The sequence below is a fragment of the Acartia tonsa genome, chromosome 2 (assembly GCF_053477335.1).
Source record: "Acartia tonsa isolate MP-2025a chromosome 2, ASM5347733v1, whole genome shotgun sequence".
In the NCBI taxonomy this organism is placed as follows: domain Eukaryota; kingdom Metazoa; phylum Arthropoda; class Copepoda; order Calanoida; family Acartiidae; genus Acartia; species Acartia tonsa.
This window is the reverse complement of record NC_137261.1, coordinates 12,036,832-12,054,391: the sequence shown is the minus strand read 5'-3', so window position 1 is coordinate 12,054,391 and position 17,560 is coordinate 12,036,832. Positions and strand designations below refer to the sequence as shown.

Here is a 17,560-nt window from a genome sequence, read left to right as displayed (position 1 = left end):
AGCTGTGCTAATCAAGTTTTAAGTATCCCTTATAGTAGATACTACCACCACAGAGTCCAGTGATAACACTGAAGTTCAGAGTGAGGTTTCTGATATGATCACTGATCAAGGTAAATAATCAATCTTGGGAGATGGACGACAATTTTATTTAAGGGATAGGTTCTCTTTTTAGTAAGTCCTTGGGCACAAATTTTAAGACCTGAAAGGTCAACCAGCTTTTTGATTGAACTACCTTTTTCGGGAAGACTTAAGTAAGATTACCAACATTATTCTGCTACATTGTTCAATAATCTCCAATTTTACTTAAAAATTTGGTCAACTTTAGTTTTTGCTCAGGCTTACTTTTGAAGAATTACCTTCTCAACAATGTTTGTTTTCTTTTTAGAAAAAGATAGGCGGACCAGTTTAAACTCCGATATACCAAATGTTTCACCTCTTCCTCATGACGTCACTGACCTTCCTACCCCAGTTCTATCTCCTGGATCACAGGTAGAGATTGATTGATTGATTGATGGTTAGATAGATAGATAAATAGGCTATGATCATTTGCCGTCCCACCTATGTTCTATCACCTGGTTTAAAGGTAGAGATTTTTTAATTGATTGCTTATTTGAGAGGTATATATTCATTGACAGGTAGAAAAATAGTTAGGCTATGACGATAACTCTCTTTCTTAACCCTGTTCTTTCTCCAGAAAAGATTAAATTATTGATGGTCAAATAATTAGATAGATATGCGCAATGGTATTACTGGACCTTCTATCCCTGTTTTATATCATTGTTTACAGGTGGACATTGATTTATTGCTGTTTAGATATATAGATAGGCAATGCTATTAAATGTCTTACGTTCTTCTTCTATTTTTTGTTTACTGTTGGAAATTGATTGATTGATTAGATGTATGAAAAAAAAGGTGGATCAGTTATGCAATCGTGTCTCTAGAATATGATTTTAAAAACGAAGTTTTCTTTTCAACATTTGTATCTGTGCGTCACAAGTAAGAGCAGCTAATACATTTTTAATTTCAAACTTAAAAATTATTGTGAAAAACCGCCATTTTGTGTCGATAAATATGTAAATTATATGAAGGTCATTTTTTAGTTACGCTTTTATAGATATAAGGTTGTTAGTACATTTTGAGCTTAGCTGTATTATAGATATTATCATCCTTATTGATCTTTACTGTTGAAAGTTTGATGAATTGTGATACATGGATTATTTTTACAAAAAGTTTGGAATAACAAAGAAATTTTGATACAAATTGGAAAAAAGATACAAATAAGAAGTTAATAAAAAATCCTGATATTGAAAAAGGCATTCTTAGTTTTTATTACCTACTAATTTTTAAAGGCTAAAATACTCTCTTTCAGGGTCCTGTAAGGGGAGGAGTAAGCGTGACCACCCTCTCCCCTGATAGAGAGATCCCTCCACCTCTACCCACCTCACCAATTCCTGAAGACGAACCGCAATTGTCACCAGTAAAGGTAAGAAATATTAAAAAAGCCATTAGAACTACAATTAAACCTTTCCCCTTTTTAAAAAAAGTTTGAAATTAAAAAGGGTTGAGGTGATATTTTTTTCGTTTGATTTAATGTCAGCTTAGGTTAGGTTATATTATTTACTGGGCGAGTTTCTCACTTTGGGGGAAAGCACCAAGAGATTTATCAGCTCGTTGTTGCTGCTTTTCTTATAGAAATAATTGGCTATATTACAACCTAAACTTGAATTTTGAATTTAGATGATGCTACCACCAACGGAACGACTGATAGGAGGAACTAAGAAAGTTATTGAAACAAGATTGGAAGCAAGTAATGCATCTAGCTCTCTTCTTGTTGAAACCAGGTAATAAGATTTATGGATATATCCAAGGATGTTCAAGTTTTTACTTTTTAGAAGGGGGGTTCAAAAAGGGGGGGGGGGAGGGTTAATGCAACCATCTCTTTATCAATGGCACTTAGAATTCGAATTTTAATCTAAAATTTTGCATGAGTAATCCTTGGTAGGTCTATTTTCCCTAAATCGAACAAAAAGTTGAAAAAGAAACGGCTAAAAAAAAACATTTTTGATTTCTAGTACCAGCAACTACCGGCTAGAACTGTTTGAAAACGTTTTGAAGCAGCAAAGAATATTATGTTGAGATAGGTTTTGTGATGATTTGCCTTGAAAATAAGCCAAAAAAATGACTAAAGGGCTGAGCCGCCAGCCGTTAGCCGTTACTTTCCTAACTTTTTGTTCGATTTAGGGAAAATAGACCTACCAAGGATTACTCATGCAAAATATCAGATCGAAATTCGAATTCTAAATGCCATTTATACATTGATTACGGGATGGTTGCATTACCCCCCCCCCCCCTTTTAATATTTTTTAAAATTTCGGGGATTAAACACACCTTTACCCACTATACTATTGTGGTCCTTGGGTGATTGATAAATTGATAGATTCAAATATAAAGTAGGTATTGCGAATTAAATTAGAGGGACTTTCTAGTATCTATTTGCAATAAAAAATTTAAAAACTATATTTAGACAAAAAGAATATATGAATAAATGTCTAATTTTAAATTTCCCTATAAACACTTAAGTGTACATAATTGTAAAAGTATACAAAAAAATGCAATGAGGAAGAGTATTTAGATGGTTAATGTGTTCATTTATATTTATTGTATCTTTGACATTAGCATTGATTTTGTCAAGATTTGACTGTGGTAAGAGTGATTAAAAGTACACAAACCCATTTAGTTGGATTAAAAATGTTTTATTTAATGAGGGTTTGACATTAACATAGCATTTAATTTGGGATAACATTTGAAGGTAGAAAACAATTGAATTAAAAGGTGTACAGTGCACTGTAATGATGCTGATTGTTTAGGTGTAAAACATTTCTTTACAGGGTGTACAAAAAAAGTAGGTGTTGGGTGTTGTTAGATTTTCATTTTTATTTATTCTACATTATTTATTGCTTACATAAAAGATGTGCTATTTCTATAAGTGTGGGTCTATCTGTAACACCCGCTGGACCGATTCGGTTCTCCTTTAAAGGAAATCATGTATGTCCCTGGCAGTTTTGGGGTGCCGGGTCAGCACTTGCAGTCAAAATAGCAACCAAACAAATTTAGTTTTAAACAAAAAATAAATAAGGATAAACGCCAATTTTCTAAAAAACACCCTGTTTAATATAATAGTGAAGATACCTAGCTATATATATAGGAAATAAAAGACGTAATTGAAAAGGCTGCAAGTGCATTTATTTGCGCAAAAAATCCATTATCGGTTGCACCATAAAGATTTGTATCTGAATAATGGCAGGTACTTTGCAGCACAGCTCAGCATAGGTATAACAAATAATTTTATTGCTTTAACATGCATAGTATCTTTTGTAATTATCTAATTTTTTAAATTGTTGTTATAGGCCCTTTATGTAAGATTTTGGTGTAACATTTGTTATTCAGTTTTAAAATCTTTCAAACATTTAATTAAAAAACATTAAAAAATTATGTAATATGCAAATAGTTTTATTGTATTTTTTTACACATTTTTAAATTTTATCTAGGAATTCAACAAAAATAATTGTAATTTTACTGCTACTTAAACAATACTACCTACTTTTTTTGTTTATTTTTTTCATATTAAAACTTAAGGAAAAATTTTGTCAAAAGCAGTGGCGTGCACAGCGATTCACCAGGGAGATGTGAAACCATTAGGGGGTGAAAAAAGAGTAGGGCAGACCTTACAAATTTTAATTCTTGGGGGGGGGGGGGATATTGACACCCATCTACACCCCCCTACTGCACGCCAATTGACTCAAGAAATCTGAAACTTGCATGACAATAAATTTTCTTTTATGCCTTCAAGTAACTTAAGGCATAACATGGTCTACTTTCTTTTTTCCTTGCTAGCACAAATTAGGTTATTACACCGATGTCTTTTTTTTGTGTATACGCTTACAGTTTTATATAAATGAAGCTGTAAGAATACTTAGCTTTCTGTCTCAATGTCAAGTAATTCCAAAAAGCTTCGCGTCTATAGACCGTATTAGTCCTTGTTTATTTTTCTAAAAGTCTTTATAGGGATATTATACAGGAATAAGGTATAACCAACAAGCAAAATAAATCTAAAATAATATTTGGGGGGCAAATGGAGAGGTCGTCAATTTTACGATGTGATGCCCCCCAACGACAGCTGAAAAACACGTATAGGTTTCGTGATTTTCTTCTGAATTAATTTCGTTATTGGTATGAGCTGGATATTATATATGTATTTGAGTGTTGATGTGTAATGAATTCTTGCAACTCAGTCTCACAAATTAAAATATCTGAATAAAAGTAAAGACGTGTTGGTATGAAAAATATTTTAGACCTTTCACACACTTTTTATTATTTATTTCTACCTACAGGGTGGGGCTTAAAAAACTTTTTGATAGCCACGGAACTCTTTAACTATGGTTTGTTCAACTGTATGTCAACTTGTTAAGCCCCCTTTGTAAAATGATGTGTTTAAAATTGAAGCTTTTCTACAATTAGGGTCCGTACGTATGTACGTCCGGAACAGTTAGCTATTTTCGTTTACTTAAGCATGTTAGAATTGTCCTATCGATTTAAAACTTTTCATGAGGATTTCTATAACAATTAGGTACGATTTAGGCACCAGGTTTGTTTTTATATTTGTTTAATGATTACTCTAATATAATGACCAACTTTAAGATATACATTAAAGGCCCTTTTCAAACATATAATCTTTTTCGATGATGGCTTTGTAATATTACAACTAGGTTTGGCAATCCGCCGAATTTTTGGGTCGGATTCGGATAAAATTAACAATCCGAATCCGCAATTTGAATTGCGTATTCGGATTCTGGTTCCAAAAATTGGGCGGATTTCAGATTCTGGATTGGGATTGCCAACCCTAATTACAACAGCACTAAAGTTGAATATAAAGTTATCCTTTTAAAATTACCTTAAGGGAAAAAACGACCCAAATAAGTAGTTTCATACTTCAAAAATTTGTTTTTCGTGGACACACTAAACATTAAATATCTAGCTGGTAAAGTTAAAATGTGAGTGGAATGATTTATCCCATATTTAAATTGCACCAGACACTCAGACAAAAGTTCACACTTTCTTGATATTTTAATAGAATAATGGGCGGTTGCCCCCCTTATTTTGAAATAAATTAAAACATTGTAATTTGTTGTTCTAGTAATCAGTATTCCAAAAATCAGATCAATCGAATAATAATAACACCTAGAAATTTGATTTTTAAAAAGTTCAAAATCAACATGTTTGAAATGGAAGTACGGACATTCTGGTAACGATTATAGAGTTGCTACGCTTTCTAAATCGTACTTAACTACTACAGGAATCACAATGCAAAGTTTGAAATCGATAGGACAATTCTAACCTGCCTAAATTAGCGAAAAAAGCTATCTGTTCCGGACGGACGGACCGACCCTATTTATAGAAAAGCTTCGCTTTTATCAAGACTTGCACATAATAAACTTTATTTAATATTCCAGATATGAAGAGAAGACAGATTCTGATAATATTCCCCCATTACCAGAGGCCCTTGAGCAGAAAATTAAAATATTAAAGGTAATATTTATCTTTTTAGAAGCGTTGTTACTCTATGATTATCACATGTCCGTTTGTCAGTCAGGGGCGTCCAAGCATTTTATTTTGAGAGGGGGGGGGGGCAGAATGAGGGGTTTTAAATGTTTGACTGGGGTAATCTAATGTATCTTTTAAAAAGGGACGTAAAATGAGGCGTTTTAAAGTTTGAGGGGTGTTAAACCCCTTTACGCACACTTGGGCGTCTATGCTGTCAGTCTCTAGGTGTTATATAAAAACGTTCTACTACTGTTCTGGTCAGTAACTAAATTATTTTAAAATCCAAAGACCTAGTAAATCATAATCCTGTTTCTTATTACATTCATTTTGTGTTTCTTAACTGAACCACTAAAAAGCATTCATTTTTATACTTGCTGTACTTGTTTTTTTTTTATATTTTAAATATTAAAAGTTTTTGTTTAAAGTATAAAATCCTTGTTTTTGCAAATTTAATTATTTGTCTTGCGGCTTGAGAGAAGGGAGTTGAATTCGACAAGCCAAACTCTTTCTTTACATGATTCATGTTAGATGCTATTTCTTTGAATTTTCTTTGGAATCAATAAACTACACAAACAGTTTATATTTTTACTTAATTAAATTAAAACCATTTACCAGCAACTTCAGTGAGATTTAAGCATTTTCAAAGAAATTTTTATTATGAGTAAACAACAAAAAATAAGTATTGCATTTAAGAGATTATCACTGAGAAAAATTACAAAATAATTTCTTTTTGTTAACGCGTAATGGAGATGGAAGGTTATTCTGAAACAAATTTATGCACAAGGAAGTTAAAAAGCTTTACTAAAAGTCAAGATTTGTCGACCAAGCTGTTTTAGAGATCTCCAGGGACACACAAATCAGCTACTTTACATTGTAAAAATAATTAGCAACTTTGGTTTAAAGCTTTAGGAATTTTGTTTCTAAATGGGAATGGATAGAAATTGTCTAAATCCATCCCAAGTAGGGTTAGGCCGGATATCCGGTCTGACCGGATATCCGGTCATTTTTAATATCCGGCCGAATACCGGATACTAAAACTATCTGGTTCCATGATATCCGGCTGATTTTTGACGCCGGATATCCGGTAATTTGCCAGATATCGAACGTTGGCCAGATATCCGGCCGGAACAGAATATCCGGGTTTAGAAATCAGCTGGATATCCGGAATCCGGTATCCGGCCAAAAAAGTATCCGGCACAACCCTAATTGTTGTTGTATTGGCTGCTCATAGTCCATTTTCGTGTCCAGGGTCGTCATCAGTAGGTGGGGGAGGGGAGGCTTATGGGGGGGGCTCTGGAGGGGGGCGTTGAAGAGGAGGGAGGCTGGTGAAACTTGGGTGTGATGATAGGAAGGCAGCTACAAGGGCGGGATTATGCCAGAGGTCAATGGGATTAAGGTTGGTGGGGTTATTAGGGCAGGAAAAGAGGTGTTGGACAGTTTCAGGGGTAGGATTGTTGGGGCAGGATGGGCAGTTGGGTGAAAGAGAAGCGTTGATGGAATGCAGGTAACTTTGGAGCTTAGGACAATAGTTGGATCTCAATTGGGAGAGGATGGTTCTGTAGTGCCTAGGAAGTTGGATCTCTGAGGGGTTGATGTTGGGAGGGGCGAGATTAAGGACAGGATTAGGGGGATAGGAATTGATTGCTTGGGTAACTGCAGAGGTGTGGAGTCGGGAGATGGTGGATTTGTAATTTGCAGGGAGGAGAGTGTTCTCAGGGGTGAGAAAAGGTTGAAGGGTCGGGAGGAACATGGATTGGAGGGTGGATTTCTTGGATCTAGGACCAGGAGGGGTTGTGACATTGGGGAAGGATGGGTGGGAAGGGCGGAGGGAGGAGGCCAAGTACTGGGAGCATAAAAGGGAAAGGTGGTTCCGTACTGGTAGGATTTTAGTTTCTTGGTGGAGGTGGCTAATGGGGGATTTTTTGGTGGAACCAGTACAGATGCGGAGGGCTTGGTTTTGGAGGACTTGGAGTTTATCAATGTTGTTTTTGGAGGTGTTAGGAAACCAGACAGGACAGGCATAGGTGGTGATGGGGCGGAGGAGGGTGTTGTAGGTGGTGAGGAGGGTCTCCTTCTGGTGGCCCCATTTGGTGCCAGCCAGACATTTAAGGATTCTGAGGCGGGAGGAAATTTTAGAGGAAATGGTGGAGACATGGGAACTGAAATTAAAAAAGGTGTCAAAGGTAACTCCAAGGATTTTAGGGGTTTTCTCAAGGGGAATGTGGAGCCGTTAATTTGGACTTGAGGATGGAGGTTGGATTGGTGTTTACGGTCAGGAGTGAAAAGGGTGACAGTGGATTTGTTGGGGGCGATGGAAAGGCCATTGGTGGAGGCCCAGTCAGCGATTAAGGAGAGGTGGGAGTTGATGGATTCAACTGACTGGGGGATGTCAGGAGATGAGTGGAAGGAGTTGAGGTCGTCGGCATAGGAGGAGGTGGTGGCGGGGGGGTTGTGGGGGGCATCTGCTATGTAGAAGTTGAAAAGGACGGGGGAAATAACAGAGCCTTGGGGGACACCAGTGTGGACAATTCTGGGGGAGGAGTTGGTGTTTTGGTAGGAGCAGAAGGCCATCCTGCCACGCAGGTAGCAGGATAGCCATCTGATGATGTTTGGATGGAGGTTTGAGGAGGAGATTTTTTGGAGAAGAAGGTGGATTGGGATGCAGTCAAAGGCTTTGGAAAGGTCAATGGATGCTACGGTTGTGCGGCTGGGGGGGAGGTTTTGGTTGAAACCGTTAGCAATGGAGGTGGAAAGATTAAGGAGTGAGGATGTGGTGGAGTGGAGGGGTTTGAAGCCATGTTGAGAGGGGTGGGTGGAGAGGGATTGTTTGAGGTATGGGAGAAGGAGGCGTTCAAGGACTTTAGCTGCAGGACAGAGGAGGGAGATTGGGCGGTAGGAGGTGGAAAGGTCAGGGGGTTTACCAGGTTTGAGGAGGGCAATAATTTTGGAGAGCTTCCAAATGGCAGGGATATTAGCAGCGGAAATGGAGAGGTTGAAGAGTTTGGTAAGGTAGGAGATGCCATTTGGACCAAGGTGTTTGAGGTGGAGGATGTTGAGGTGATCAGGACCAAGTGCAGATGAGTTTGAGGAATTTTTAATGGCTTCGAGGACGAGGGCAGGGGTGAAAGGTTGGAAATCTCTGTTGAGGCGGTGGCGGTGTCTAATTTTGCGGATAATTTTTCTGGAGAAAGGGTTGGAGGTGTGGCGGGAGACAGAGGTGAATTGTTTGGTAAAGGATTCAGCAATGTGGGCATGGGAGGTGTGAACTTTGTTGTTGAAGGAAATGGGTTGGTTGGAGGGAGGGGAATTATTTTTGCCAGAAAGGGATTTGAGGAGGGACCAGAATTTGGAAGGGTTGGTTCTATGGTCGGATTTGGAAAGGGTTTCTTGCCATTTTTTGTTGGAGTGTTGGTTGACTATAGAGGAAATTTGTTCATTGAGGATTTGGATTTGAGGATCATGGGGGTTAATTTCTCTTAAGGAGTCTCTTTGCTGGATAAGGGGCTTAGCAGACTGGGGGAGGGAGGGAGTGGAGTTTTTGATGAAGCCAGCGGGGACTGTGTGTTTGGAGGCAGTTTGGAGGATTTGGCGGAAAGTGGCTTCACCTTGGGAGCAGGAGGAAGGATCAGGAAGATCTTCAAAGAGGGTTTCAGTTTCAAGGGTGAAGGTGTCCCAGTCTGCTTTACGGAAGTTGTGGAAGGTTTTAACAGGGCGGGGGTTTCTGTTGATTTCAGGGAGGGAGAGGAGGATGGGGAGGTGGTCAGAACGGAGGGTGGTGAGGGTGTGCCAGGAGAAGTCAAGTGCAAGGTGGGCAGAGCATAGGGAAAGGTCGGGGGAGGTAGGTTGGCCGTTGGGGGGGAGGCGAGTGGGGGAGTCCTCGTTGAGGAGGCAGAGGCTGCTCTCATTGAGAGCTTCCAGCAGAGCCTCCCCACGATTGGTCAAGGGTTATGGAGTTCCAGGCAGGGTTGTGGGCATTGAAATCACCGACTAGGATAAGGTCATTTGGGTTGTCAAAGAGGAGGTTAAAGTCAGGGGTGTATTGGGGGGGACAGGAGGAATGTGGAGGAAGGTAAAGGTTGATGATTTGTGTAGGAGAGCCATTGCGGGAAATTTGGATACCATCAATCTCTAGGGGGCCATTGGAAAGGTGATTGAGGTCAAGGTGGGTGAAGGGGATGTCATCGGCAATGAGGAAGGCTATTCCTCCACCAGGTCGGTCTTGACGATCCTTCCTGAGAAAGTTATAGCCAGGGAGGGGTTTGGGATTGGATTTGCTGGAGAGTTTGGTTTCTTGGAGGCAGGCGATAGGGATGTTATGGGTAGAAATAAGGTTGTGGAGTTCATCTTGGGTGGTAAGGAGGCCATTACAATTGAATTGAAGGACAAAAGGTTTACCAGGAGGTTTTCGGAGGGCAGGGGTGGGTGGGGGAGGGGGCGGGGGTGAAGGAGGAGCTGAAGGGGAAGGTGGGGGAGACGGGGAGCTAGGTGATGTGGGTGATAAGTTAGGAGAGGGAGGGGGTGAGGTTGGGGGGGAACAGGAAGGGCAGAACCAGAAAGGAGAGTAGTGGGTGGCAGATGGGAGGAGGGAGCATTTGGGGTGGATCCATTGGAGGCAGGAGTTACATTGGAAGGAACCAGTGGATTTTGTAACACCTAAGGAACAGACTGTGCATGGGAATTTAGGACCGCGGGGTTTGGATGGGGGTGTTGGTGGTTGGGGGGAGATAGGTGAAAAGGGAGTTGTTGAGGCAGAAATGCAGGGTGGACAGGACCAGTTGGAATTGTAATCGGATTTGGATGGAAGGAGGGAACATTTAGGATGAACCCAAAGTTGGCAGGAGTTGCAGAGGAAGGCACCAGTGGAGCGGGTAATATTGCGGGAGCAGGTAGAACAGGGGTATTTAGGGCCAGGATTTGGATGGATGTCGCCAGAGAGGATGAGGGGAGGAGGGGGAGGGATGTTGGAGGGTTGGAGTTGAAAGGCCTCCAAGGCCTCCAGAGCTGACAGGGGCTGACTTAAAAGCCTATTAGGCCGGCCCCTTGGTGGAAACCCGGACAGGGTGAATGGTCAAGCAGGTGTGTTTGATGCAGGTTTGCCCGGGGACTTCTTCTCCATCTCCCCGGATAGGACCACTCCGGAAAAGCTTGCATCCTCGGTCCTCTAATTCAAAACACATATTAAGCTTTTCTTTTTAAAAAATATTGAATCAACACTATCGAATGAATGGATATTTTATAATATTTGTCCCCTTATTCCAACGCAACACGTATGAAATTTATCTTATGATAGAAACAATAGATATTCCTATTAATAGAGAAACACTTTATTTTGGAATATTATAGAAAAGGACCATTTTTATGAGAGATATAAAACGTCTGTTGAAATAGTGGGGTGTATTTTTGTCTTTCTATATGCAAATTCTGTTTACATTCGCAGTTCTTAATTTTCTTGGGGACAAAATGTATAAGAAAATAAGTCATTCTATTAGGGTTTGTAAGGCTGGACAGACATAAAACTGAAGGACAGTAATATTTTATTTGCTAAAGTCAAAAGTGTAATGATTATAATGCTTGTTAACTCAATTAATCTATTTTAATGCATCTAATATCTAAAACAAACTTTGCAATAGAATTGTACCAACAAAAACTTTTTACAAAGTCTCATTTTTCTTTTATAGATTTCTTTATTTCTTCAATAAAAGTTTGTTTTGAAACTCTACTTATAGTATAAAACATATAGGTGATACTCACATATATTCAATTATTCCATTTTATTCATTCAAAAAGAAATTCCTATGAATAAAAACTGAAAGATGAGAGTAACTTGAGTCTTTTGCCTCTGGATCACTGAACCCGCCCCCCTTATTTTTTTTTATAAAAATTAAAAATAAGGTTGAGGGGGGAGGGAAGGGGGGGGGTGGGGTATTTTTCTCTTAAGCATAACCCTGCGAGCCATATACCAGAGTTGCCATTACTCTGCCGGTCTTTCCAGTACGCAATATAACCTGATCTAAAGTAAAAAGCAGAAAACTGCTATAGTAATTTTAATTAATTCTTTCAACGCAATTATTCCCTTGGTTGAAATTCTGAGATCCTATTGCTAATATATCAATCAGAAAAGAAAATGATGAAATATTTCTGTTTAGGACACTGACACTCTTGGACTCCAAGTTGACATTGAGGAGGGTGGAGTCAATGGAATGGTTGTTAGATCTTTAACCAGAGGTAGGATTTAAAAACATTTTCTTAGTTAAGGATAAGAACAGGGATAGAACTATGAATAAATAATCCCCCCCCCCCCCCCCCTCCAAATATTTTTACATCATTGTGTACAGTGTACACACCCTCTTTTAACCTATCCTCATCTATATCTATCTATCTAGGTGGTACTCTGGCTAGAGATGGAAGGATACAACCTGGTGACTACCTAGTTAATATATCTATCTATCTAGGTGGTACTCTGGCTAGAGATGGAAGGATACAACCTGGTGACTACCTAGTTAATATATCTATCTATCTAGGTGGTACTCTGGCTATTGATGGAAAGATACAACCTGGTGACTACCTAGTTAATATATCTATCTATCTAGGTGGTACTCTGGCTAGAGATGGAAGGATACAACCTGGTGACTACCTAGTTAATATATCTATCTATCTAGGTGGTACTCTGGCTAGAGATGGAAGGATACAACCTGGTGACTACCTAGTTAATATATCTATCTATCTAGGTGGTACTCTGGCTATTGATGGAAAGATACAACCTGGTGACTACCTAGTTAATATATCTATCTATCTAGGTGGTACTCTGGCTAGAGATGGAAGGATACAACCTGGTGACTACCTAGTTAATATATCTATCTATCTAGGTGGTACTCTGGCTAGAGATGGAAGGATACAACCTGGTGACTACCTAGTTAATATATCTATCTATCTAGGTGGTACTCTGGCTAGAGATGGAAGGATACAACCTGGTGACTACCTAGTTAATATATTATCTATCTAGGTGGTACTCTGGCTAGAGATGGAAGGATACAACCTGGTGACTACCTAGTTAATATATCTATCTATCTAGGTGGTACTCTGGCTAGAGATGGAAGGATACAACCTGGTGACTACCTAGTTAATATATCTATCTATCTAGGTGGTACTCTGGCTAGAGATGGAAGGATACAACCTGGTGACAACCTAGTTAATATATCTATCTATCTAGGTGGTACTCTGGCTATTGATGGAAAGATACAACCTGGTGACTACCTAGTTAATATATCTATCTATCTAGGTGGTACTCTGGCTAGAGATGGAAGGATACAACCTGGTGACTACCTAGTTAATATATCTATCTATCTAGGTGGTACTCTGGCTAGAGATGGAAGGATACAACCTGGTGACTACCTAGTTAATATATCTATCTATCTAGGTGGTACTCTGGCTAGAGATGGAAGGATACAACCTGGTGACTACCTAGTTAATATATCTATCTATCTAGGTGGTACTCTGGCTAGAGATGGAAGGATACAACCTGGTGACTACCTAGTTAATATATCTATCTATCTAGGTGGTACTCTGGCTAGAGATGGAAGGATACAACCTGGTGACTACCTAGTTAATATATCTATCTATCTAGGTGGTACTCTGGCTATTGATGGAAAGATACAACCTGGTGACTACCTAGTTAATATATCTATCTATCTAGGTGGTACTCTGGCTAGAGATGGAAGGATACAACCTGGTGACTACCTAGTTAATGTCAATAATGAAAATATGCGTGGAGTCTCTCATAATCAGGTAAAACTCTTTTTAAAGTATGAAAATATTATACAGAGAAATACAATAATAGTCCTATAGTTTAAACATTAATCTTTATCTAATGTAATCATTTTGATATAAGGGAAAAAAATGGTTGAAGATTAATTTTAGCGCAATTTGTTTTCATAATTCAAAGGAAAAACAAAGAAGAAGATAATGTTTGTTGACATTTAAATTTCCCTTTGAAATTTTGTATTTCTGTATGCAAAGTCTGAATTTGCCTTATTTCTTCCAGTTTACTAATAAACTTGGGAATAGTCCCTTTCGTAACATCGCCCCATAAGGGGCGATTCGTCGTATTTTTAAAATGGCTTTTTATAGGTTATTTTAGGTTAGGTTAGGTTATATTGGGTTAAGTGATTGCCCCACAGGGTTAGAGCCACCCGCAAGGGCTAGAAATAGGAGAAAAGCTACTGTGAAAAATACGAAGAATCGCCCCATAAGGTGCGATGTTACGAAAGGGACTATACCCATAAACTTTTATTTCTACATTTTTCTCACAAAAATATTGATTTTTAATTTTATCCATTGCTATTTTCATTTTAATTAAATATAATGACTGTTATTTAGTATCTATCATGTTTCATTTGCATTCTTTACCTTTTAACTCATTTCCTAGGATATTTTAAATTTTAATAGTAAACTAGTAATACAACATTTAAAATTAATTAGAATTACCTGAAATTTAATAACCATGTCTCATAATCATCGTATGAACTTTTGTTTAAATGAGTTTAACTATTTCTTGGGATCTAAGGGGATAAGACAGTTGACGATAAATTGATATACATCCCGGATAATGATAAACGATTAAAGTTATTGGTTTAAGAGTTTGGAACAAACAATCAAAATTTAAAAAATATACCAAAAGTTTTAAAGCCAAGGAATAAAATACCGTGGTTATAAAACTTTGGATGTAATTTACAGTCCAATGTACTCTCCATTCCTGGTTCCAGAATTCTCTTCCTGTATACATAAGGTTCCACGATTTATGGATACTAGGATAGGCATTTGCGCATTTTGATAAGAAATTTTGGAGGATTAAATTTCTCGCTATGTTATTGTAATCTTATGAACATGAATACTTATAAAGGTTTAGGCTTTTAAAAGAAGGGATATTCTGTACAAATAAAAAATGTATAAGAAAAAAAAGGTTAAGTTTAGTAGTTATGTCAGTTATTGTTAATTTTAAAAATCAGGTTTATTTCTCGAATGAACGTGCAACTAAATAGAAACTTTATCAATAACAAAAAAGTAGGGATAGCTTATTTACAGATTAATCTATCATTCCGTTATTTAGAGTGTTTAACCATATGTTACTATGGGCTCTGTTTTCAACGGGGCTGAATGGCTAATTATTAGCTTAAAACCATCCCAAGACTTAAATATGAAAATGAAATTTCCTTAAACCATCACGGGAACTATGTGAAGCTGACCTAAAATAGAGAACCAATCTGTTAAGTAGTTGTTGAGATAGATGGAATATTGAGTTAGCTTCCATTTACCTTGTTGAATACTATTACTTATCTATCCCTGGTATTTTCCCTATTTGCACTCATGTTGCTTTTAAAATTTTCTTTTTACATTTAAAAAACTTTTTGCATTTTGTTGTTCTTACTTAAGACAGAGTAAAGAGAGAGAACAAGGGAGAAAATACTCATAGTAACGGGATAAATAGGATGAAATATAAATAAAGGGGCCCTAACAATGGATAAAGAATATAAGCGGATGTTATGAAAGGGGAAAAATTGTCGTTCTAACATGGAACTCTCTTAATGGTCAGATCGTTCATCCAGTAGGAAGGGAGGTAATGGGTTAAAGTTAGGGGATGCATTTCTAAAAAAAGAGACGGGTCCGCTAAGCAGCCAAGGAGCAGTATAACTGCTGACGTTTTATTATATTTGATTCAATGTCCCTCCTTGCCATACAGAAAGAATGACAGACGAACAGTGTGATTTATGGAATAGCTTCGCTTCTTAAAAATGTATTTACGGAGTTTTTGTTTGTGTTTTTATTTTTTAATGTTGAAATGTAGAATTATTATATTTTTTTTAGAGAGAGAGGAAAATTAATATTATCACGTTAATATTTCTTTTTATTACAAGAAATTCTTTTCAACATATTTGCACAATAATTCTACATTATCCCAGGATTAAAGATAAGCATATCATAAAAATATAAGTTAAAAATGAAGGATTAAAAGAATTATTTGTAAAATCAAAAGATTTTGGTGCTTTCCCCTAAAGTATCTGGCAAGCATAAGACCCATATCTTACTTTTAAATAGATTAAAAATAAGAAGTAGAGTCTTTCTGCTTAACTCTTGCATGGGGCCCTAGCCCTGTGGCCCTGGGGACTATACCTGCGATGCCCTGACCCTGACCCTGACCTGACTAGTACTAACACAGAAATAGACGATAAATTACCCCTCATTAGTTTCCATTTATGTCAAAATAAAGGTTTTAAATTTCAAGGTTTTAAATTTTCAATTTAAAGGATTATTTTAAATTTAATTATTATCGCTTAGTATTCCTGATATATAAGATTCACTCTTTCTGTCGGTTCCAAAATATCTCAATAACTACTAGACTGATTTATTTTTCCTTTTCAGTAATGCTTGCTATATTATATTAATGTAGGTTAACCGTCCTTATAAATAACCCCTAAACTTTAAAATTATCTGTAAAACAAAATGGTAAAAATAATAAAACTACTTGGGGAAACAGAGATACGAAAAAGAAAATAAATTTTCCAAATAATAAGGTGTAAATTAACTTAGTTATCATTAACCATAGAGAAAAAAATAAAAGAGAGGAATCGAAGCAACTAGAAGACGAAAATAGGCAGTGGGCCTAGAGGCCTACTCAGCGCTGTTGCTGCGCTAAAATTTATTGCTATTTCACTACTTTTCAAATGGCAGGATTAAAAATTATTAAAAAAAATATTTTTTTACTTTTTACTATTTCCATATTTAGGGCAAGAATATTAGATTAGATATTTTCGTTTTAATGTTTTAATTAAAAATTACATAGAATTTTATTTTTATTTAAAAAAATTTGTTCATGAAAGATGAATCCTTCTATTTCTAAAAAGGGGGAAATTTTTTTCATAATGAACATTCAGCTGATTCTGACCGCCCACGGCTGTTTGCTAAATATCGCTTTTCTTTTTATTAACATTATTATTTATGATTGACTTACAAAAAGCCCTGGGCGGCTTTTGATTTTCGTCTGCTTCTAAATTTAGGGATGGGGAAGTAGTATTTTACCATGAAAAAGGGGTGAGTATTAATCCTCTTATCCTTTTTCCTTATGTCATTAACATGTTATATTATGATTTTATACAAAAACATTTTGAAGATCCTTACTTCTTATCCATGTAAAATGTAAATAATGTTTTTGTATTTACATAAAGCATAAATAATATCTTATTTCAAAGCCGACGTATTTTAATATTTATCCTAATTTGAATTTTGGAATATTTTTCATATTATGCAATGCAATGGAGAGAATATGAAATGATTCTAATAGTCAGCTTTTTACATATGTGCCCATGAGAGTTATAGACTTAATGATTACGTCGTTTTTGAGAGCTTAATGGACACAAACATTCAACTTATTTTATAGCATATCGACGGGTGACCTCAAAGCGTCTAATAAATAAAAAAACGGGATTGTTTTGTGATAGTATTTTACCCTAGGTTAGGTTTGGTAATATATGGTACACGTGTTGGGGCCTCGCAGGGGTAAAGTCATTAAGTAAAAAACTCCACCCGTTATTTTCTACTTTCATTGCTAATGAATCTATTAAAGAATGAATATCTCTTCTGAAATACTATATTTTATATAATAGATTGTAAATTGATGTATTTTTGTAGGCTCTTGCAGTGCTGCGTAGAACCCAGCTTGTTCCTATTGGCGGGGAGGTGCCTATCATCTACATTCCAGCTTCAGATGCAGTTGTATTCAGGACCAGTATGCTCACTAGGAATAGATACTTGTAGTAAAAAAAGATTAAAGTCGTATTTAGTTAGGTACTGTTTATGTAAAGAATGTAGTATTTGCTTTGCTTTCCAATAAAAGGGTAGTTCCATACAGAGCATTCAACTACTTGTTGAAGAGATAGAAAAGTTAGGTATATGAAAATTCATTTAA

General features: G+C 37.0%; 1 protein-coding gene across 1 annotated transcript; it reads left to right on the top strand.

Annotated features, from left to right (window-relative positions):
* The first annotated feature begins 12 nt into the window (after positions 1 to 12).
* Positions 13 to 17,409, top strand: LOC145312397 (uncharacterized). Its single transcript, XM_080151634.1, has 8 exons — positions 13 to 110; positions 386 to 489; positions 1,370 to 1,483; positions 1,738 to 1,841; positions 5,511 to 5,586; positions 11,748 to 11,826; positions 13,295 to 13,386; positions 17,284 to 17,409. Exons 1-8 carry the CDS (start codon positions 95 to 97, stop codon positions 17,407 to 17,409), a joined length of 711 nt encoding a protein of 236 aa, XP_080007760.1. The 5' UTR covers positions 13 to 94.
* Positions 17,410 to 17,560: the final 151 nt, after the last annotated feature.